General features: G+C 48.7%; 1 protein-coding gene across 1 annotated transcript in view; it reads right to left on the reverse strand.

The window, feature by feature from the left end:
- The window catches only part of TENM4 (teneurin transmembrane protein 4), a 756454-nt gene that overhangs the window by 44922 nt on the left and 687887 nt on the right, over window positions 1–23645 (reverse strand). The window contains exons 28-29 of the mRNA XM_082343256.1: window positions 9723–9955; window positions 5304–5458 (exon numbers count right to left, since the gene is read on the reverse strand). Coding sequence (XP_082199382.1) covers window positions 5304–5458; window positions 9723–9955 — 388 coding nt within the window. The remainder of the gene's footprint in view (window positions 1–5303; window positions 5459–9722; window positions 9956–23645) is intronic.

The following is a 23645-nucleotide window of genomic DNA, read 5'->3' on the forward strand; positions in this document are numbered from 1 at the left end:
AAACAAAAAAAGCAGGCAAGAGGAGAGACTTTGGAGTCAGACAGGCCTGGGTTCAGATCCTAGTCCCCCTACTTGTGACCTTGGGCAAGTTACTTTACCTCACTGAGCCTCAATATTCACATCTGTAAAACAGGAATGACAATAGTGAAGAGAGTCTGACCCTCCGTAAGTGCTCAAATAATGGCAGCTAATGTTGCCGAGGTGGGAGGGGAAGGCAGATGGAGTCTGGAGGCTGAAGCAGGAGCTGTTCAGAGTAAGAAAGACGCTTCATGAATTGTTGCTAAATGCATGAAGGATGATTTCTCAATTCTTTGAGTTCATGGATTAATACATGGCTAGGTGCTGGGGATGTAAAGAGAAAGTAACACTGGCTCTTGTCTGACATAGTTCCAGACCTGTGATTCTCAAACCTGGCCACACATTCAGATTACCTATGGTGATTTAAGAAAGTATTGGTGCTCAAATTCCACCTCTGATCAATTAAACCAGATCCCTGGGTGTGGGGCTTGGGCAGAGGCATGAAAGCTTCCTGGCTGATTCTACTGTGGGGTTGGAAATCGTAACTGGATCTTTCTCCTTCAAGGGTGATCATTGGACTGGCAGTGGTGGCATCACCTGAGAGTTGGTCAGAGAAGCAGAATGGCAGGCCTCCCCTGAAACCTACTGAATCTGAATCTGCATTTCAACAAAATCCCTGGGGGGCTCCTGTACACACTGAAGTTGGTGAAACCTTGCTCTCGATAATGGTTTCTAGCACCTCAGAGAACAGGTCCACCTGGGAGAGATTAACAACGTCGGCTACGGGAGTGAGGGGTTCAGAGGTCCTGGGCCCATTCTGAGCCTCCTCTGAGCCGGGTCAGGAAGCTGGCAGGGATCACAGGTGGGCAGGCCCGGGATTGCAGCCGGCAGGTCTGAGGCGAGGATGCTTTGTTTCTTGCCTCGGTGGCCGTGAAGGCTGGGACGTTGGGTGCTTCACCCTGGGAGGTGCTGGCACTAAGGGAAGCCCTTTGCCAATTGTGTTCCCCACGAAATCCAGCCATAGTGCACACGGGCTGCCAGCTGCTCCCTCCAGCTGATGTTTCTACCCCACCCCTGGGGACTCGTCGCCTTAGGTGCCTGAGCCCCCTTCTAGTCCTTGACGCTCAGTCCAATTTGGGGCTTATTGAAGCAAGTATACACCTTTGGATAAGCAATTTCTCTTCCAGAAATCCACTCTTGTACACCCCTGTCTACAGAGGTGCTCATCACAGCCATTTTTAATAACAGTAAAAAACTGGAACCAACCCAGATGCCCAATGACAGAGAATTGGCCAAATAAACTATAGTACATTTAGTTCATCCATAAGATAGAATACTCTGTGTAGCAGTTCAAAGTGATGTTATAGATGAATATTTAATGACAAGGGAAGATGTTTGCTATGTATTAAGTGGAAAGAACAGTCTGCAGACCTGTAAGCACAGTGTGATCCCAATTGGGGAAAAAAATACAATAAATTAGATAGATTATGGGTAGAAGGGAGATTAAAAGCTTGAGGGCTATACACCAAAATGTTAACCGTTATCTGGATGAGAGGTGATTTTAACTTTCTTCTCTGTCATTTTAAATGTTTTGTATTTTCTGCAATGTGCATGTGGTAGTTTACTAATGTAAAAAGAAGCTCCAGGAGATAATATGCATATGAGATGTGGCCACCTTCATCTACCTGCCCCTTCAGCTCAGCGCCATTCTCAGGATGGCGTAGGCCCCGGTCCACGGCTGTTGCTCCAAGAGTCTGCTTGCTCCCTCACCCCAGCCTGGGTCCCTCTGCTCCCCAGCGCGGGGGGCCCCCGAGGCAGCCAGCTGCCCGTCCCGAAGCCCAGAGCCCCGCCCCGCAGCCGGGCTGCCTCCCTCGCCCTTCCCAGCGGTCTCTGGAACACAGCATCTCCAATGCCTTCGGCTGCATCAAGAACGCAGTTCACCTGAAAGTGACAGGGGAATTTTCAGTTTCCTAAAGCCCATTTCTTGTCAACACTGGCTGCTAAATCTTTTATGCCCTCTGGTCCTGTGGCATCTTGGGGACATACTTGCTGAGACCTCTCTGCCTGTCATTACGGTCAAAAGATGACGGCGCCCTGATGGGTGGGTGGGGAGGCGGGGAGGGGGTGCCAGGGGAGGGAGAGGGAAAGGAAGGAGGGGAGGAGGGAAGAGCAAGCCTTTCCTGCACACCCATGTGCACACAGGCACCTGGGAAAGAAGGAGCAGTGCCCTTGGAGTCACAGTGCCTGCATGATGATTCTGGACCAAGTACCTATGATTCTTTGATTTTACCTCCCTGTTAGCGATGATCCTGTGGAGGCTTCATTTCCCGTCACCAGAATGGAGGGACGGGAGTTTGCAATTTCTGAGGTCCCTCCAGCTCCCACATTCTATCGTCCTGAGATGGAATGGAGCGCCCTCGCCCCATCCTCCAGAGCATTCTGTGCCTTTATTAAAGCCCTCTGAGCTGACTGCCTTGTTGCAGAGTTATTTGCAAAAATGGATTGTCAAATGGATGAACGAATGACTGACTGGTGAATGGCATAGAGAGAGCGAGGGATTGGGGGTCAGGACAGCGCATTTCCTAGCTCAGTCCGCCAATGTCCACAGGTGTGATCTTCCTCAAGTTACATAAACACTTTGAACTTCTTTCCCCATATGTAGAAGGTGGTAATAAATATTACATAAGAGTAGTTGTGAGGATCAAACGAGACAACTCACAAGGAAATTCTTGGTAAATTATAAAGAGAATGAATATCTACAGCCTATTATTAGCTGCCAGACACTGTGCTAGGCTCTTATGAAATATTTATTACCACCTTCTACATATGGGGAAAGAAGTTCAAAGTGTTTTGCATGATATCATAAAAAAATTTCATTTCCATATCCCTGAGGGAACCTAGCACAGGGCTCTGCATTTATAACCACATTTTCTTTCGCCAAGCTTCAGTTTCCTCATCTATAAAGTGGGGTATGTAATACCTACCTTGACAGATTATGGTGACAGCTAAACAAGAAAAGTGAAGTCGTAACCTTTCTGTATCCCCATTTCTAACAGTGCCTGGCACATACTAAGTTCTCAGGAAGTCATTTTGGACTCTAAGGACAGAGTTACACTCTGTGTCTCTGGTGGCTACAGGCTGCAGAGTGGAGCACTAATCCCCCGTTTTGAACAGGTTGCAGCATCTTCTGTTCCTTCTCTACTCTCTGCCTCCCTCTAGTTTCTCCTCCGGCCTGGTCTTTGTCTCCTCCCAGAGAGCTCCTTGGTTTTCCCCTTTGCACTCTTGCATGAGCTGTGCTCTTATCTCTCTGCCTTACCTCCCTGCTCCACGGGGCACAGTAAAGTAGCTGCGTGTTTGTGACAGAGGAAGCTCTGAGAATGAAAGCCAGGCCCCCTTCCCGTACATGTATATAAGAGTTTATGCCGGTGTTGGAGAGTTTGGTAAAAAGAATCCCATGCTTAGATTCAGAGGAGGGTGTTGAGGACCAGGGCCATAGAGATTTCAGTCCAGGGTTTCTGAATTTAAGGGTGGGTTTTTTTCCCCCCTCCACTCTATGCCCGTTGTCTTCCAAGCCTTTGATCGGGCTGCTTGGCAGTACCTCTGGCTAAAGTTAAACAATTTTCCAACGTGTAGATTGAAAATTTTCAACACCCTCTGCTGGCTGGTGGAGGGCCCATTCTGAGAACTGAAAATACTTGGACGCACATCTTCAGGCCGTGGCAGCTTCCTGATGGGTAAATCATGCTTGCTTACAGACTGGAGAGGGAAACTCTCAAGCCAGCAAGGGGAAGCCTGCCGTACTGGAAAGACAGGTGGCAGAGAAGAGATTCCACACTGGAGCATAACGATTCTATCAGCTGGTGCAGAGGGTGCTGGTGCACACCAGCATCTGACAGGGAAGGGACACGGCTGCTGGGCCACCGGCAGCAGCCCTGAGTTCTGGGGAAGGGGCTCTGCGACACACAACGGTAGTGGGGGCAGGCATGACCAGAGAGGCCTCCCAGCCACCGCCCGCTGAGCGGGAGCAGGTCTGTGGTCAGCGGCAAAGGGCCTGTGTGCAGGCTCCCCTATAGAAGTGAGGGGGTTTAAAAAGCTAAGTGTGCCCACTGCTGACACCAACTCAAAATCTAATGTGATTCGAGCCTCCTTATTTCCTTGGTTTTGCTAACGTTGGCAAGGTGGACGTCCACTGATTCGGCACCAGCCAGGTCCTGCTAAAGGATCTGGCAATAAAGGACACATCCCTTGTCAAGTCACTGCAGGACAAACCAGGGACATGCTGGACACCCAGAACCTTGTGTCTTTCTTGGGTCTACACTGGGATCCTAGCACCCACCTGCTAAGGTCCAAACTCTGGTATGGTAAGGTAAGTCCTTCCCTAACTGGCCCCAAAGCATGTCTCCAGTTTCAACTCCTGGTACTTCCTTCCAAGAACACTATGCTCAGTGCCCAATTTTCCAATGTTCCTTGAACGTTCCAGGCCCATTAACATCTTTGTACCTTTGCACATGCTGTTTCCTTGTGTGAAATGTCTCCTTGCTTCCAACAAACTCCTATTCAACCTTCAAAACCTGGCACAAATGTCACCTCCTTTGTGAAAGTAGGACTAGAATTTCTGTTTATCGGTCACCTCCAGAGTGCCAAGCAGTGCTAGGAGCCCCGCGTACACCGTTTTGCATATTCTTCAGGCAATCCTGCCAGGCCAATGCCAATTACTTCCATTTTACAGATATGAAAAGTGAGGCTCAAAGGACCTCAGCAACGTGTCTAAAGTTACACAGCTAGTGAATGGCAAAGTTGGGATTCAATCAGTCAATCAACCAACTAATCAACCAACAAATATTGGCTGTGCTCCTGTGCATACCAGGTACCCTGGTTACAGTAGAGGAAAAGATGGACAGAATTCCTGCCCTCATGCAGCTTACAGTCTAGAAAGAGAACAGACAACGTTCAAGTATCTGTAAGTGCTTCCAAAGTGGGAATTCAGAAGGTTATGGATTTAAATTCACACTGTGTGAGGCTCTGCTGCCTTCGAGGCTTCCTGGGGCAAATTTCTTCACTGTCCCCCGAGCCTCCTTCTGTCACCCACTTGTCACCTCTGATGGTGAACTTCCAGAGCACCGTGCCGTGCCCTAACCATCTGTGTGTCCTTAGTGCTCTTCACCAAGAGTGTGCTTACAGCCTTGTGCAATATAAAGGTGAACGGCCAGCGAGCTGGCTGGGGGCTGGCGAGAGGATGAGTGTGCAGACCCAGGGCTCTAGCAGACGAAGCGTTCTCCTTTTACCTGAGAAATATCCATGACAGAATCACAGCTCAGGGGCCGGGCTGAGGTAAGATCGTTGGAGCCCAGCAGAGTGGAGATGACCCCATTCTGATCAATGCGTCTGATCATGGTGCCATCCACGAAGTAGATCAGCCCGGACTTGTCCACCGTGATGCCTGGGGTAGAGAAGCCAAAACAGGGAATTCAGCCTTCGAGGTGGTAACAACCCACATACTCATGGAAACATGCGGGTGGACAGAGCACCTCCCCTTTATGATTTGATTAGCTTCTTCCCACAACATTCATGCCCTTTCTAAAGACGAGAAGACAGCTGCCCAGAGGCTTGAACAAAGCAGAGATTAGAACCCAGGTCTTCGGATTCTCCAGCCCCCTGGTCCTTCCACCTTGCTGCCTCTGGAGATTTTTACCTATCATCTTAGCCATGTACTACAACTTGGACTCATAACTGCTGGGAGTTTGTTAAGTGCTAGAGGTAGTGGCAAGGAGGAACTTTTTCAATGTCAAAACTGTGGATTATTTAAATTAACCTACTTCTGAAGACCTGTAATTGTAATTATCAAATCCCTTTTTGGCAACAATTTTTCTTTTCTTCCAAGGTAATCATCCTTCACATTTTTCTAGTCTATTACTATTTTATTTTTATTTTATTTTGTTTTTTTGGCTGTGCCACGCGGCTTGCAGGATCTCAGTTGCCTGACCAGGGATGGAACCCGGGCCCACTGCAGTGGAAGTGTGGACTCCTTTCCACTGGACCTCCAGGGAGTTTCCTATTACTATTTTAGTTTCACTGGTTATTTCAGAATTATAGAGCCTAAAAAAAGAACCCTTTGGATTTGTGTAGGGAAAATTGGTGAATTTAATTTCTTAAAAAAGGCACACTAAAAGGAGAAGTCATAATTATTATTCAACATCACTTCCTCCATTTGCTAGACCATCCCACCTGTTGACTCTCCCCGGCCAGCTGTGTGACCTCAGGCAAGTCGCTGGATGTCCCTGCATTTGTTTTCCCAGCTGTGAAATGAAGGGATTGTTCTAGATCTATATTGCTCACTTTTGGATGCGTGTGACAATCACCTGGGAGCTTGCTAAAATGCACCCCCCAGGCACCTGGTTCAGAAAATCTCAAGCGGAGCCTGAGCATCTATCTGTATTTTTGACAAGCACCTTGGGTAATAATGATACAGATCAAAGTTTGAGAACCACTCTAGTAAATCAGTACTTCTTAACCAGTGATATGTATCAGAATCACCTGAAGATTTTTTTTTTTTTTTTTTTTGATATATACCTGCTTGGTCTCACGCCTGGAAATACTAGTTCATAGGGTGGCTGGGACTGGGACCAAGTCGTGTTTTAAAAACACTCATGGGTGATATTGATACCCCAAGTCGAGAATCATGAGAGGGAGACGTGCCCCCTCAAAATGTGAACTGCTCAGGGGTCCTGGGGCTGAGAGGCAGACAGGATGTGCCCCTGAGGAGAGCACGGTCTAGATGGGGAGGCCTGGGAATGAGAATGGACCCAGGGAGTGACAGAAGCCGGGAAGGTTCACGGGAAAATAAAGGAGATTCTGGTCAGTTTCATTCTGTTTCGTTTTCTCTGGGGCAGGAACTGAGAGAAGGATCAGAAAAAGCTTCACAGAGGTGGAGACACTTGAAGTATAAAGCTTTCCAGTTGTATAAGCTCAGGGGAATCACTTTACTTCCAAGCCTCAGTTTCTTCATGGATAAAGTGTGGACAATAATGTCTGACCTGTAATAGTTAGCCCTCAATAATTGTTAAGGACTTATAATTATGAGAACATGAAACCCACTTCGTGCTTGCTCTCAGGGCCCACGTGTCTATGACCGGTCAGGAGGGTGGAGTTAAGACACCCAAGGGCCTCTGAGTGTGAACACCCACGGGAGCTGTGGTTCTTCCTGCCCCCTCCCCAGGCTGTTCAGGGCTGGAGAGTGATTTCACACGGAGGACCCGGCAGCCTCAAAGCGGGGGAAGCCTTTATTCTGTCCCTGCCTAGAATGTAAATTAATTATATTCTTTAAGCACCGTGACAGGAGCTTTCTTGTCTGCCTGGCTATGCTCAGTCTTTCTCTTCCATCTGCTAGGACTGATGAGTGCTCCAGGAACAATTGGGTTTCTTGTTTACAAAGTTGGCTGCACAGGCTAATAGAAGCGATCTGTCCCCTGATTAATTACTTCATTTTTTCTCCTTTTGTTGTGCTATATAGATGGACATCTTTTCTCCTCCCTGCTGCACAGTGCCTGCACATCGTGGCACCCTTGTCATTTCTATCTGGGTTAATTACAGGCTTTGGGGCGACTTCATTGTCACTGCATCTGTGCATGTGTGCGTGTGTATGTGTTTGTGAGGGGAGGGTGGAGAACACACATGTGTAGGGCAACTGAGAAAAGATTTTGAGAAAATAAAAATTCTCAGAAAAAACTGTTTTAATTCTAAGAGAACAGAAGCTTGCGACCAAAAGGGCTCTCGGGGACCATTTGCCCAATCCTCACGTTTACTAACGGGAAACCTGAGGCCCAGAGAAGGAGGACACAAGAGCCGGGAGTGGCAGAGCAGAATTGTCATGCAGGGTCCCTAAGTGCAAGCCCAGTGTTCTTTCCACTCCAGGCTACTCTTTCAGTATTAGGAAATCACGATTAGGAAGGAGATTAACCACAGATGTCACAATATCTACCCCATGGAGTTACCAGCTGACCACTTCACGTATGTGGTAGAGACATACGCTATTAAATAATATGATACACGCTATGCTGCACATACAATGTAACAATTATAATACGAACTACCATTTATGGGATGTTTATCACGTGCCTGGTACTACTGTCCTAAGCAAGCATTTACATTCCTGGTAATAGTTAATCTGTACTACAACTGTATAGTATATTTCTATTTCATAGAGGAGGTAAATGGGGCTCAGAGAGGTTAAGCAACTCACCCAAAGTCACACAGCTATTAGGTGGCAATGTCTGAATTTAGATATAGGACTCCTGAGTATGAAGTGCACTGTGGCTTTTTGGAGGAGTAAGTCAGCTTTCATTTGAAAACCTACAGCTTTCATTCAAAACCACGCCCTGAAATCTGGCACTATTTAAAAAAAACTATCACTCATGACATTTTTATAGGACATCGTACAAAATATATTAATTTTGACCGTCAGAACAATCCTAGGAGGTGGACACAGAAGATACTATTACTCCTATTTTATTGTTAAGGGCCATGTGGCTTAGACACTATAGGTCATTGGCTGTAGGACCTGCAACATGGTAAACATACACTGATGGGTGTCTGTTGACAATGAGGGCATCTCCTCCAAAAAGCTTTCCCAGTCTCTTGGACACAGGGACCGCCCTTGGCTCTGGACTCCCATGCACAGTTCTTTTTCCTTGTATCTCAGGGAGCACTTCTCCCCCTCTCCCATCTGAGAGATTCACATTCAAGTCTTATTTTTCTGCTACAATGAACTTATTTATGGAAGTACATTGCACTGCATGCTCACTAAATACTTGCTGAATGAGCGAATGTTAAGTGATTGTGGGTATGAAGAGGTCCAACTTTTTGAAGCACTCAGAATTGAAGCTTAGAGTTAACCCATCCTATAGCACATGAACATGTGCAAAGATGATACACTTCCATGTTTTTATCAAACAATAACATGAAAGGTAGCATAAATATCCAGCAGGAGGGTATTGATAAATAAATAATGGGACATCCATTTGCTGGGATAATATATAGCTATTAAAAGCAAGTACACCGGAGCTTCCCTGGTGGCACAGTGGTTGAGAATCTGCCTGCCAATGCTGGGGACACGGGTTTGAGCCCTGGTCTGGGAAGATCCCACATGCCGCGGAGCGACTGGGCCCGCGAGCCACAACTACTGAGCCTGCGCGTCTGGAGCCTGTGCTCCGCAACAAGAGAGGCCGCGATAGTGAGAGGCCCGCGCACTGCGATGAAGAGTGGCCCCCGCTTGCCACAACTAGAGAAAGCCCTCGCACAGAAACGAAGACCCAACACAGCCAAAAATAAAAAAATAAATAAATTAATTAAAAAAAAAAAAAAAGCAAGTACACCAAAGACTCTTTAATGACATGGAGAAACATTTGCGATATATCACTTAGGAAAAAAAGTAGGTTGCTAAAACAGGTTGTTTAATGTGATTTCATTTTGTTTGTTTCTGGTGAGCATTACATGCACAAGAACACTTAAGAAAAAAAACTAGGGGGAAAGACAGGAAATGTTAACTGGGAATATTTCTGGCAGGTGGAATTATGACAATTTAAACTTTCCTCTGTAGAGTTCTTAGCGTTTTCCAACATTTTTTGTAATGATAAACAGATATGTCTTTTGGAAATGGAAAATACCCCAATAAATGTTACTGAGAGTGTTTAAAAGCAAGGCCTTACCCCTGGGATTGGTCAGTGTGGCTTCCGTGGCTTTTCCACCATCCCCACAGCGAGTGTCATCAAAGGGGAGGCACTGGTCACCTGTCCCCGCCACCACCTCGGAGTTCTTGACGAGGTCCTTCACCACCACGGTGGACTTGATCTTGAAGACCCGCCGGCTGTTGGTGTCCGAAAGGAAGACAGCCCCGCTCGTGGGGTCTGCGGTCAGGTAGTATTTGTGCGCCGGAGTGTGACTGCAAAACAAGGACACGGCAGTCGGTGAGCACTTTCTTCTTTCCTAACAGGCAGCCGGAGATGCACAACTTGAGTCCAAGTAAAAAAGTCTTATGGGGACAATGTCCCTATTTGGGGTGATGGTTGCCCAATTCTTCTGACCTCTCTGGTTGGCCTAACTATCCCTCCCACCCAACTATGAATGCAGACGCCTCTTGCCAAAGACCGTGATGCCCAGTGCCATGCCCATATCAGGTGCTCAATACGTGTTTTCTTAAGAAGATTATCCGTGAGGCTTACCAGAGGTGGCCTGTAAATCCAGACCAGAAACACGAAAGACTCTGACTTTAAAAAACACTTCAGAACAAAATGACACACAAACGCTTCCCCCACAGCAGCCCCACCCCCATCTCGGGACTGACGGCTAAGGCCTCAGCCAGACTGGACACCATCCAGTGTCAATACCATCTTCTGTTGACGCTCATGTTATACTTATCAGGAGCCCAGCAGGCTCCCTCCTGCAGACAGACATAAATGAACTGCAGGATTAGTTTGTAATTTGCAGCAACAGCCAAGGAAGAAGAAACGGAAGAGAGGAGCAGTGCTGGGGATAGCTCTGTTTCTGGAAAACAGCCACAAAGACAAGGCCGTGCTAACAGAAGAAAGCGAAGCTAGGCCACGACTGTACAGAGGGCTTATGGAGACAAGGCACCGCCTCCAGGCACTGGGCAGGAAAACTGTGTGGGCTCTGGGGTCAGCTCAGTCTGGGTCCCACGTCTAGCTTTGTTATTTCCTGGTTCTGAAACCTGGGCAAGTTACCTGGCCTCCTGAGCCTCAAGTTTGCTCCATCTGCAAAATGGGGATGGGAACAGCTCCCTTGCTGGTGTATTGGGGACATCATATAAAACCATATATGAAAAATACTCGGCAGAGTGCATGGCACATAGTACTTAATAATCGTAATTGTTATTTTAATTATTAGTCATTATGTCTGTTTTTGCATTTGGAGAGGACTACAGACTAGGTATGTCTTATTAAGGCTGAATTTTCCTATCACAAAGTATGATTTACAGTTTCTTCCAAGTCTAGGCTGTACTGGAGTCAGACTCATAACTCCTGGGAAGCTAACGATCGGTTCCTGCACGTGGCCTGATCATTGCCAGGGCTTCAGACTGCATCTAAATATTGGTAGTCTCTGGGGTTCCAAGTCTCTGGAAGATCTTCTGATTCAAAGGAATAAGGAGTCTCCTTCTGTTCAGCCTGGATGGCCTGGCGCTGGCCACTTTCACCGGACAGTGGGACACACACCGTGCTAGGGGATTCAGGGCACAGACTGAGCAGTGCCTAGAGCACCAGCAAAGTAGGGCCACTCTATACCCCTGCAAGGTACAAGTAAGAGGATCAGAAGAGACTAGGAAGAAGCTATTTTGCATCTCATCAGGCATGCAAGTTTTGGGTCCTTTTGAAAAACAACATTTTATTTTACAGATTAGTGTGTTTTGAATTACATATGGAGACTGAGGCACTTTAATCTTCAGGGTCAGGTTCTCTGAAGGTCTCAGTCTGATTGCTCCTCATCACACCCACCCCTTGCTTTGGGCGGTGTCTTGGGGACTGGCCAGGCCTCCAGACTCAAGGCTTTCCTTCCTGCTTTCTCTCCCTGAATACGACTAAGACGACATGATCTTCTCCAGCTGTCCTGCCTCTCTAGTCCTGACGCTACTGTCTCATGACCTCCTCAACAAAGGGCAGGTCTCTGCCTGCAGCCCGGGTCCTCCCCTAGCCATTCCTCCCTGATCTAACTCCAAACTGAACACGTCACCTCAACGCTTTCCCTTCCAGGACCTCCTAGGACCCTCCATGTCTTACAGGCTAATTCAGACCCCCCAGCCTGGCAGCACACAAGGCCCCTCATGCTGGGCTGCTGCTCTACCCTCCCAGGCTCTTTCCTGCCATTTCCTCACAGACACCTTGTCCTCAGACATTCTGACAACTTGTCCCTCAAATGCGCCATCACGCCTCTTTGTCCCTGTTCTTCCTGCTCTGGGGAATACCCCGTGCCCTCCCTTTCTTAGCCTGCTGAACTGCTACTCATTCTTCAGGTGTCAGCTCAAATGGTACCTTTGCTGGGAAACCTTCCCTGACTTTCCTTCCCTGAGATTCATATCTGTTCATATCTGGGTTACAGGACACTTAACATAATGCTGTGGCTATTTATTTATGTGTCTGTCTCCCAAATCCTGTCAATACTTGGTGGGAAGAGACGGGGTTTTATTCTTTTCTGTATTTCCAATGTTCAGCTTGGTGCCTTCTAGCCCACAGCAGCCATTAAGTGGATGGACTCTCCATTTTTAGTTTATTTAAACAGTATTTTCAATCAAATTACTTAGCTTTTTTTTTTTTACTTCTCCTTTGGGGGTGGTGGTAACAGGAGAGAGGTCCTGTTTATCTTGAAATGCCCCCTGTGACTAGCCCTATAATGCAACACAGATTTAATCTTTCCAGATGACACTGATTCTGGCTAAATAAAATGCAGTGACCTTAGATCTTACTCTGCAATGCTGGGGCAGCCTTGATCTTTCTGCTTCCTGACGACAGCTGGAGGAGGGGGTGATTACTTCATCTCTTCGCGTTATCACTCATGATAAATGGTTGCTATCCACCTTGGTAGAAAATAGGTCCTTGAGGGAGTATGGTGGGGGGCCCTGTCCACTTAGATTAGCCCCCCCGAGGTTTCAGCTCATGTCCTTCTGCACTGCCCTGGAGAAGTGCCACTTAGGTGATGTTTCTCAGGTCCGTGAATTCCAAAAGAGGGTGGCATTGTCAGGATTGTCCCGTGGCCCCCTCTTTTGTGCTCAAGGACAAATTTGCGGTTGGGGGGTCAGTTAAGTGCAGGAGAGAAAGCACTAGCTTTGAACTGAGAGGATGTGGGTTCTCCCTTGGGCGAGTCACCTAAATCGTCCAAGCGGTGGGTCCCTCAGGGTCGAATGATGGCATCTCTGCTCTGCTTTGCTCACAGGATTGTCATTAGGATCAAATGAAATTATCCAGCTCAACAGCCCTTTCCAGTTGGCAGAGAGCTCTTGGATAATCTTCAGCTCACTTCTTCCTCAGGCCACCTGCACCGGGAGCCTGGACCTCTCCCAGGAGCAGCACGACCAGAGCTGCCCGCTGCTGGTACGGAAGCATCTGCTGCTACCTCCAGGTGCCGATTTGTCCCAGACACTGTGCTAGCATTTTATACGCACGACCTCATTTTCGTTACAACTACCACAGAAGGCAGGTGCTTTTTATTTATTTATTTAAAAAAAACTTTCAGAAATGAGATGAGAGAGGCGAAGTGACTTGAGCAGGGCCAGAACCTGCTAAGTGGCATGGTGGATTTCCATCTCGGATCTGCTGGACATTGAAGTCTGTGTTCGTTCTACTTCCTTCCCCACACTGCTTCCAAAGTCTGTGTTCGTTCTACTTCCCCACACTGCTTCCAAAGTCTGTGTTCGTTCTACTTCCGCACACTGCTTCCAAAGTCTGTGTTCGTTCTACTTCCCCACACTGCTTCCAAAGTCTGTGTTCGTTCTACTTCCCCACACTGCTTCCAAAGTCTGTGTTCGTTCTACTTCCCCACACTGCTTCCAAAGTCTGTGTTCGTTCTACTTCCCCACACTGCTTCCAAAGTCTGTGTTCGTTCTACTTCCCCACACTGCTTCCAAAGTCTGTGTTCGTTCTACTTCCGCACACTGCTTCCAAAGTCTGTGTTCGTTCTACTTCCCCACACTGCTTCCAAAGTCTGTGTTCGTTCTACTTCCCCACACTGCTTCCAAAGTCTGTGTTCGTTCTACTTCCCCACACTGCTTCCAAAGTCTGTGTTCGTTCTACTTCCTTCCCCACACTGCTTCCAAAGTCTGTGTTCGTTCTACTTCCTTCCCCACACTGCTTCCAAAGTCTGTGTTCGTTCTACTTCCTTCCCCACACTGCTTCCAAAGTCTGTGTTCGTTCTACTTCCTTCCCCACACTGCTTCCAAAGTCTGTGTTCGTTCTACTTCCTTCCCCACACTGCTTCCAAAGTCTGTGTTCGTTCTACTTCCTTCCCCACACTGCTTCCAAAGTCTGTGTCCGTTCTACTTCCTTCCCCACACTGCTTCCAAAGTCTGTGTCCGTTCTACTTCCTTCCCCACACTGCTTCCAAAGTCTGTGTCCGTTCTACTTCCTTCCCCACACTGCTTCCAAAGTCTGTGTCCGTTCTACTTCCTTCCCCACACTGCTTCCAAAGTCTGTGTCCGTTCTACTTCCTTCCCCACACTGCTTCCAAAGTCTGTGTCCGTTCTACTTCCTTCCCCACACTGCTTCCAAAGTCTGTGTCCGTTCTACTTCCTTCCCCACACTGCTTCCAAAGTCTGTGTCCGTTCTACTTCCTTCCCCACACTGCTTCCAAAGTCTGTGTCCGTTCTACTTCCTTCCCCACACTGCTTCCAAAGTCTGTGTCCGTTCTACTTCCTTCCCCACACTGCTTCCAAAGTCTGTGTCCGTTCTACTTCCTTCCCCACACTGCTTCCAAAGTCTGTGTCCGTTCTACTTCCTTCCCCACACTGCTTCCAAAGTCTGTGTCCGTTCTACTTCCTTCCCCACACTGCTTCCAAAGTCTGTGTCCGTTCTACTTCCTTCCCCACACTGCTTCCAAAGTCTGTGTCCGTTCTACTTCCTTCCCCACACTGCTTCCAAAGTCTGTGTCCGTTCTACTTCCTTCCCCACACTGCTTCCAAAGTCTGTGTCCGTTCTACTTCCTTCCCCACACTGCTTCCAAAGTCTGTGTCCGTTCTACTTCCTTCCCCACACTGCTTCCAAAGTCTGTGTCCGTTCTACTTCCTTCCCCACACTGCTTCCAAAGTCTGTGTCCGTTCTACTTCCTTCCCCACACTGCTTCCAAAGTCTGTGTCCGTTCTACTTCCTTCCCCACACTGCTTCCAAAGTCTGTGTCCGTTCTACTTCCTTCCCCACACTGCTTCCAAAGTCTGTGTCCGTTCTACTTCCTTCCCCACACTGCTTCCAAAGTCTGTGTCCGTTCTACTTCCTTCCCCACACTGCTTCCAAAGTCTGTGTCCGTTCGACTTCCTTCCCCACACTGCTTCCAAAGTCTGTGTCCGTTCGACTTCCTTCCCCACACTGCTTCCAAAGTCTGTGTCCGTTCGACTTCCTTCCCCACACTGCTTCCAAAGTCTGTGTCCGTTCGACTTCCTTCCCCACACTGCTTCCAAAGTCTGTGTCCGTTCGACTTCCTTCCCCACACTGCTTCCAAAGTCTGTGTCCGTTCGACTTCCTTCCCCACACTGCTTCCAAAGTCTGTGTCCGTTCGACTTCCTTCCCCACACTGCTTCCAAAGTCTGTGTCCGTTCTACTTCCTTCCCCACACTGCTTCCAAAGTCTGTGTCCGTTCTACTTCCTTCCCCACACTGCTTCCAAAGTCTGTGTCCGTTCTACTTCCTTCCCCACACTGCTTCCAAAGTCTGTGTCCGTTCTACTTCCTTCCCCACACTGCTTCCAAAGTCTGTGTCCGTTCTACTTCCTTCCCCACACTGCTTCCAAAGTCTGTGTCCGTTCTACTTCCTTCCCCACACTGCTTCCAAAGTCTGTGTCCGTTCTACTTCCTTCCCCACACTGCTTCCAAAGTCTGTGTCCGTTCTACTTCCTTCCCCACACTGCTTCCAAAGTCTGTGTCCGTTCTACTTCCTTCCCCACACTGCTTCCAAAGTCTGTGTCCGTTCTACTTCCTTCCCCACACTGCTTCCAAAGTCTGTGTCCGTTCTACTTCCTTCCCCACACTGCTTCCAAAGTCTGTGTCCGTTCTACTTCCTTCCCCACACTGCTTCCAAAGTCTGTGTCCGTTCTACTTCCTTCCCCACACTGCTTCCAAAGTCTGTGTCCGTTCTACTTCCTTCCCCACACTGCTTCCAAAGTCTGTGTCCGTTCTACTTCCTTCCCCACACTGCTTCCAAAGTCTGTGTCCGTTCTACTTCCTTCCCCACACTGCTTCCAAAGTCTGTGTCCGTTCTACTTCCTTCCCCACACTGCTTCCAAAGTCTGTGTTCGTTCTACTTCCTTCCCCACACTGCTTCCAAAGTCTGTGTTCGTTCTACTTCCTTCCCCACACTGCTTCCAAAGTCTGTGTTCGTTCTACTTCCTTCCCCACACTGCTTCCAAAGTCTGTGTTCGTTCTACTTCCCCACACTGCTTCCAAAGTCTGTGTTCGTTCTACTTCCTTCCCCACACTGCTTCCAAAGTCTGTGTTCGTTCTACTTCCTTCCCCACACTGCTTCCAAAGTCTGTGTTCGTTCTACTTCCTTCCCCACACTGCTTCCAAAGTCTGTGTTCGTTCTACTTCCTTCCCCACACTGCTTCCAAAGTCTGTGTTCGTTCTACTTCCTTCCCCACACTGCTTCCAAAGTCTGTGTTCGTTCTACTTCCTTCCCCACACTGCTTCCAAAGTCTGTGTTCCTTCTACTTCCTTCCCCACACTGCTTCCAAAGTCTGTGTTCGTTCTACTTCCTTCCCCACACTGCTTCCAAAGTCTGTGTTCGTTCTACTTCCTTCCCCACACTGCTTCCAAAGTCTGTGTTCGTTCTACTTCCTTCCCCACACTGCTTCCAAAGTCTGTGTTCGTTCTACTTCCTTCCCCACACTGCTTCCAAAGTCTGTGTTCGTTCTACTTCCCCACACTGCTTCCAAAGTCTGTGTTCGTTCTACTTCCCCACACTGCTTCCAAAGTCTGTGTTCGTTCTACTTCCCCACACTGCTTCCAAAGTCTGTGTTCGTTCTACTTCCCCACACTGCTTCCAAAGTCTGTGTTCGTTCTACTTCCTTCCCCACACTGCTTCCAAAGTCTGTGTTCGTTCTACTTCCTTCCCCACACTGCTTCCAAAGTCTGTGTTCGTTCTACTTCCCCACACTGCTTCCAAAGTCTGTGTTCGTTCTACTTCCTTCCCCACACTGCTTCCAAAGTCTGTGTTCGTTCTACTTCCTTCCCCACACTGCTTCCAAAGTCTGTGTTCCTTCTACTTCCTTCCCCACACTGCTTCCAAAGTCTGTGTTCGTTCTACTTCCTTCCCCACACTGCTTCCAAAGTCTGTGTTCGTTCTACTTCCTTCCCCACACTGCTTCCAAAGTCTGTGTTCGTTCTACTTCCCCACACTGCTTCCAAAGTCTGTGTTCGTTCTACTTCCTTCCCCACACTGCTTCCAAAGTCTGTGTTCGTTCTACTTCCCCACACTGCTTCCAAAGTCTGTGTTCGTTCTACTTCCTTCCCCACACTGCTTCCAAAGTCTGTGTTCGTTCTACTTCCTTCCCCACACTGCTTCCAAAGTCTGTGTTCGTTCTACTTCCTTCCCCACACTGCTTCCAAAGTCTGTGTTCGTTCTACTTCCTTCCCCACACTGCTTCCAAAGTCTGTGTTCGTTCTACTTCCTTCCCCACACTGCTTCCAAAGTCTGTGTTCGTTCTACTTCCTTCCCCACACTGCTTCCAAAGTCTGTGTTCGTTCTACTTCCTTCCCCACACTGCTTCCAAAGTCTGTGTTCGTTCTACTTCCCCACACTGCTTCCAAAGTCTGTGTTCGTTCTACTTCCTTCCCCACACTGCTTCCAAAGTCTGTGTTCGTTCTACTTCCTTCCCCACACTGCTTCCAAAGTCTGTGTTCGTTCTACTTCCTTCCCCACACTGCTTCCAAAGTCTGTGTTCGTTCTACTTCCTTCCCCACACTGCTTCCAAAGTCTGTGTTCGTTCTACTTCCCCACACTGCTTCCAAAGTCTGTGTTCGTTCTACTTCCCCACACTGCTTCCAAAGTCTGTGTTCGTTCTACTTCCTTCCCCACACTGCTTCCAAAGTCTGTGTTCGTTCTACTTCCTTCCCCACACTGCTTCCAAAGTCTGTGTTCGTTCTACTTCCTTCCCCACACTGCTTCCAAAGTCTGTGTTCGTTCTACTTCCTTCCCCACACTGCTTCCAAAGTCTGTGTTCGTTCTACTTCCTTCCCCACACTGCTTCCAAAGTCTGTGTTCGTTCTACTTCCTTCCCCACACTGCTTCCAAAGTCTGTGTTCGTTCTACTTCCTTCCCCACACTGCTTCCAAAGTCTGTGTTCGTTCTACTTCCTTCCCCACACTGCTTCCAAAGTCTGTGTTCGTTCTACTTCCCCACACTGCTTCCAAAGTCTGTGTTCGTTCTACTTCCCCACACAGCTTCCAAAGTCTGTGTTCGTTCTACTTCCTTCCCCACACTGCTTCCAAAGTCTGTGTTCGTTCTACTTCCTTCCCCACACTGCTTCCAAAGTCTGTGTTCGTTCTACTTCCTTCCCCACACTGCTTCCAAAGTCTGTGTTCGTTCTACTTCCTTCCCCACACTGCTTCCAAAGTCTGTGTTCGTTCTACTTCCTTCCCCACACTGCTTCCAAAGTCTGTGTTCGTTCTACTTCCTTCCCCACACTGCTTCCAAAGTCTGTGTTCGTTCTACTTCCTTCCCCACACTGCTTCCAAAGTCTGTGTTCGTTCTACTTCCCCACACTGCTTCCAAAGTCTGTGTTCGTTCTACTTCCCCACACTGCTTCCAAAGTCTGTGTTCGTTCTACTTCCTTCCCCACACTGCTTCCAAAGTCTGTGTTCCTTCTACTTCCTTCCCCACACTGCTTCCAAAGTCTGTGTTCGTTCTACTTCCTTCCCCACACTGCTTCCAAAGTCTGTGTTCGTTCTACTTCCTTCCCCACACTGCTTCCAAAGTCTGTGTTCGTTCTACTTCCTTCCCCACACTGCTTCCAAAGTCTGTGTTCGTTCTACTTCCCCACAGTGCTTCCAAAGTCTGTGTTCGTTCTACTTCCCCACACTGCTTCCAAAGTCTGTGTTCGTTCTACTTCCTTCCCCACACTGCTTCCAAAGTCTGTGTTCGTTCTACTTCCTTCCCCACACTGCTTCCAAAGTCTGTGTTCGTTCTACTTCCTTCCCCACACTGCTTCCAAAGTCTGTGTTCGTTCTACTTCCTTCCCCACACTGCTTCCAAAGTCTGTGTTCGTTCTACTTCCTTCCCCACACTGCTTCCAAAGTCTGTGTTCGTTCTACTTCCTTCCCCACACTGCTTCCAAAGTCTGTGTTCGTTCTACTTCCTTCCCCACACTGCTTCCAAAGTCTGTGTTCGTTCTACTTCCTTCCCCACACTGCTTCCAAAGTCTGTGTTCGTTCTACTTCCTTCCCCACACTGCTTCCAAAGTCTGTGTTCGTTCTACTTCCTTCCCCACACTGCTTCCAAAGTCTGTGTTCGTTCTACTTCCTTCCCCACACTGCTTCCAAAGTCGGTGTTCGTTCTACTTCCTTCCCCACACTGCTTCCAAAGTCTGTGTTCGTTCTACTTCCCCACACTGCTTCCAAAGTCTGTGTTCGTTCTACTTCCTTCCCCACACTGCTTCCAAAGTCTGTGTTCGTTCTACTTCCTTCCCCACACTGCTTCCAAAGTCTGTGTTCGTTCTACTTCCTTCCCCACACTGCTTCCAAAGTCTGTGTTCGTTCTACTTCCTTCCCCACACTGCTTCCAAAGTCTGTGTTCGTTCTACTTCCTTCCCCACACTGCTTCCAAAGTCTGTGTTCGTTCTACTTCCTTCCCCACACTGCTTCCAAAGTCTGTGTTCGTTCTACTTCCTTCCCCACACTGCTTCCAAAGTCTGTGTTCGTTCTACTTCCTTCCCCACACTGCTTCCAAAGTCTGTGTTCGTTCTACTTCCTTCCCCACACTGCTTCCAAAGTCTGTGTTCGTTCTACTTCCTTCCCCACACTGCTTCCAAAGTCTGTGTTCGTTCTACTTCCTTCCCCACACTGCTTCCAAAGTCGGTGTTCGTTCTACTTCCTTCCCCACACTGCTTCCAAAGTCTGTGTTCGTTCTACTTCCTTCCCCACACTGCTTCCAAAGTCTGTGTTCGTTCTACTTCCTTCCCCACACTGCTTCCAAAGTCTGTGTTCGTTCTACTTCCTTCCCCACACTGCTCCCAAAGTCTGTGTTCGTTCTACTTCCCCACACTGCTCCCAAAGTCTGTGTTCGTTCTACTTCCCCACACTGCTCCCAAAGTCTGTGTTCGTTCTACTTCCCCACACTGCTCCCAAAGTCTGTGTTCGTTCTACTTCCCCACACTGCTCCCAAAGTCTGTGTTCGTTCTACTTCCCCACACTGCTCCCAAAGTCTGTGTTCGTTCTACTTCCCCACACTGCTTCCAAAGTCTGTGTTCGTTCTACTTCCCCACACTGCTTCCAAAGTCTGTGTTCGTTCTACTTCCCCACACTGCTTCCAAAGTCTGTGTTCGTTCTACTTCCCCACACTGCTTCCAAAGTCTGTGTTCGTTCTACTTCCCCACACTGCTTCCAAAGTCTGTGTTCGTTCTACTTCCTTCCCCACACTGCTTCCAAAGTCTGTGTTCATTCTACTTCCTTCCCCACACTGCTTCCAAAGTCTGTGTTCGTTCTACTTCCCCACACTGCTTCCAAAGTCTGTGTCCGTTCTACTTCCCCACACTGCTTCCAAAGTCTGTGTCCGTTCTACTTCCCCACACTGCTCCCAAAGTCTGTGTCCGTTCTACTTCCCCACACTGCTCCCAAAGTCTGTGTCCGTTCTACTTCCCCACACTGCTCCCAAAGTCTGTGTCCGTTCTACTTCCCCACACTGCTCCCAAAGTCTGTGTCCGTTCTACTTCCCCACACTGCTCCCAAAGTCTGTGTCCGTTCTACTTCCCCACACTGCTTCCAAAGTCTGTGTCCGTTCTACTTCCCCACACTGCTTCCAAAGTCTGTGTCCGTTCTACTTCCCCACACTGCTTCCAAAGTCTGTGTCCGTTCTACTTCCCCACACTGCTTCCAAAGTCTGTGTCCGTTCTACTTCCCCACACTGCTTCCAAAGTCTGTGTCCGTTCTACTTCCCCACACTGCTTCCAAAGTCTGTGTCCGTTCTACTTCCCCACACTGCTTCCAAAGTCTGTGTCCGTTCTACTTCCCCACACTGCTTCCAAAGTCTGTGTCCGTTCTACTTCCCCACACTGCTCCCAAAGTCTGTGTCCGTTCTACTTCCCCACACTGCTTCCAAAGTCTGTGTCCGTTCTACTTCCCCACACTGCTCCCAAAGTCTGTGTCCGTTCTACTTCCCCACACTGCTCCCAAAGTCTGTGTCCGTTCTACTTCCCCACACTGCTCCCAAAGTCTGTGTCCGTTCTACTTCCCCACACTGCTCCCAAAGTCTGTGTCCGTTCTACTTCCCCACACTGCTCCCAAAGTCTGTGTCCGTTCTACTTCCCCACACTGCTCCCAAAGTCTGTGTCCGTTCTACTTCCCCACACTGCTCCCAAAGTCTGTGTCCGTTCTACTTCCCCACACTGCTCCCAAAGTCTGTGTCCGTTCTACTTCCCCACACTGCTCCCAAAGTCTGTGTCCGTTCTACTTCCCCACACTGCTCCCAAAGTCTGTGTCCGTTCTACTTCCCCACACTGCTCCCAAAGTCTGTGTCCGTTCTACTTCCCCACACTGCTCCCAAAGTCTGTGTCCGTTCTACTTCCCCACACTGCTCCCAAAGTCTGTGTCCGTTCTACTTCCCCACACTGCTCCCAAAGTCTGTGTCCGTTCTACTTCCCCACACTGCTCCCAAAGTCTGTGTCCGTTCTACTTCCCCACACTGCTCCCAAAGTCTGTGTCCGTTCTACTTCCCCACACTGCTCCCAAAGTCTGTGTCCGTTCTACTTCCCCACACTGCTCCCAAAGTCTGTGTCCGTTCTACTTCCCCACACTGCTCCCAAAGTCTGTGTCCGTTCTACTTCCCCACACTGCTCCCAAAGTCTGTGTCCGTTCTACTTCCTTCCCCACACTGCTCCCAAAGTCTGTGTCCGTTCTACTTCCCCACACTGCTCCCAAAGTCTGTGTCCGTTCTACTTCCCCACACTGCTCCCAAAGTCTGTGTCCGTTCTACTTCCCCACACTGCTTCCAAAGTCTGTGTCCGTTCTACTTCCCCACACTGCTTCCAAAGTCTGTGTCCGTTCTACTTCCCCACACTGCTTCCAAAGTCTGTGTCCGTTCTACTTCCCCACACTGCTTCCAAAGTCTGTGTCCGTTCTACTTCCCCACACTGCTTCCAAAGTCTGTGTCCGTTCTACTTCCCCACACTGCTTCCAAAGTCTGTGTCCGTTCTACTTCCCCACACTGCTTCCAAAGTCTGTGTCCGTTCTACTTCCCCACACTGCTTCCAAAGTCTGTGTCCGTTCTACTTCCCCACACTGCTCCCAAAGTCTGTGTCCGTTCTACTTCCCCACACTGCTTCCAAAGTCTGTGTCCGTTCTACTTCCCCACACTGCTTCCAAAGTCTGTGTCCGTTCTACTTCCCCACACTGCTTCCAAAGTCTGTGTCCGTTCTACTTCCCCACACTGCTTCCAAAGTCTGTGTTCGTTCTACTTCCCCACATTGCTTCCAAAGTCTGTGTCCGTTCTACTTCCCCACACTGCTTCCAAAGTCTGTGTCCGTTCTACTTCCCCACACTGCTTCCAAAGTCTGTGTCCGTTCTACTTCCCCACACTGCTCCTCAGGGCCTAGAAAGCTCCCCTGCCTTTCTCTCTGGAGCACCTGCTCATCTCTTGGGATTTAGCTCCTGCATCACCTCATCTGGAATACCTACCATTCCTGGATTCCTGGCACCCTGCTTTGCCCTCTTTCTTTTGTTGTGGTCCCACGAGACCCTCAGCAGACTATACTTTTAGTACTTCTAGCACCTTAAGACCCTTTTCTGCTTAGTTGTCTGTCTCCTCAAGGACATCTTGGACTCCTCAAGGGCAGGGCCTGGCTTCAAGGCCCTGGTGCTTAGCACTGGGCTGGTGCAGAGTTAGTGTTCCAGAAAGGCCTGCTGAATTTATGAATCAGTGAGTGAATGATGATCCGCCTCTCTGGGATCATAGACAGGAAACATCCACCGCTAAGGGTCTTAGGGTGATGGTTCTCAATATGGCTACACATCAGGTTCACCTGGAAAGCTTTTTTAAAAAAGCCTCCCCCATCACATCCGAAGGGCCTGGGCATCTGTCCCTTTAACATCACTCCAGTGATTCTGAGGCACAGCTAGATTTGGAAGCTATGGCTTTAGGAGCAGTGCTTTTCAAACGTTAATGTACCCACGAATCATGCTAAAAGGAAGATTTCAGTTCAGCAGTTCTGGGTGTGGCCTGAGAGCCTGTATTTCTAACAAGTTCTCAGAGGATGCCGATGTTGCTTATCTGTACTTGGAGGAGCAGGGCCTTACTTAGAATACTCTGCAAGCCATAAATGCATGAGACGGGAGACGGCCTACCCCTGAGACCCCACGCCTGGTTCTGTGGACAGGGGACCGCGTCTGATCCAATTCTGATCCCCAGTATCCTGAGGAGGGCTGGGCATAGAGTACGGTCCTTCTTTTCTACTTCCTTAAACATAAGCCTGGTATCTCTGGAAGCTACGTAAAATCTTAGAGGCTATAAGGTAGCAATCCTGAAGTTAATGAGCTGCAGTGAAGCCTCACTCTGCCCTCTTTGTGGACAATGTAGGGAATTTCCTAGTAGGAGCTGTGAGCCCAGAAGTCTCTTGGAACGAAAGGCAATCTATTCCCTGCTTGTGAGTGAGCATTCTCCCTCTGTCTCAGAATAAGATCCGCTTGTGCAAAGGAGCGTCCTTTGCCCATGTCAT

Source organism: Balaenoptera borealis (genome assembly GCF_965194805.1).
Source record: "Balaenoptera borealis genome assembly, chromosome: 11".
NCBI classification, from domain to species: Eukaryota; Metazoa; Chordata; class Mammalia; order Artiodactyla; family Balaenopteridae; genus Balaenoptera; species Balaenoptera borealis.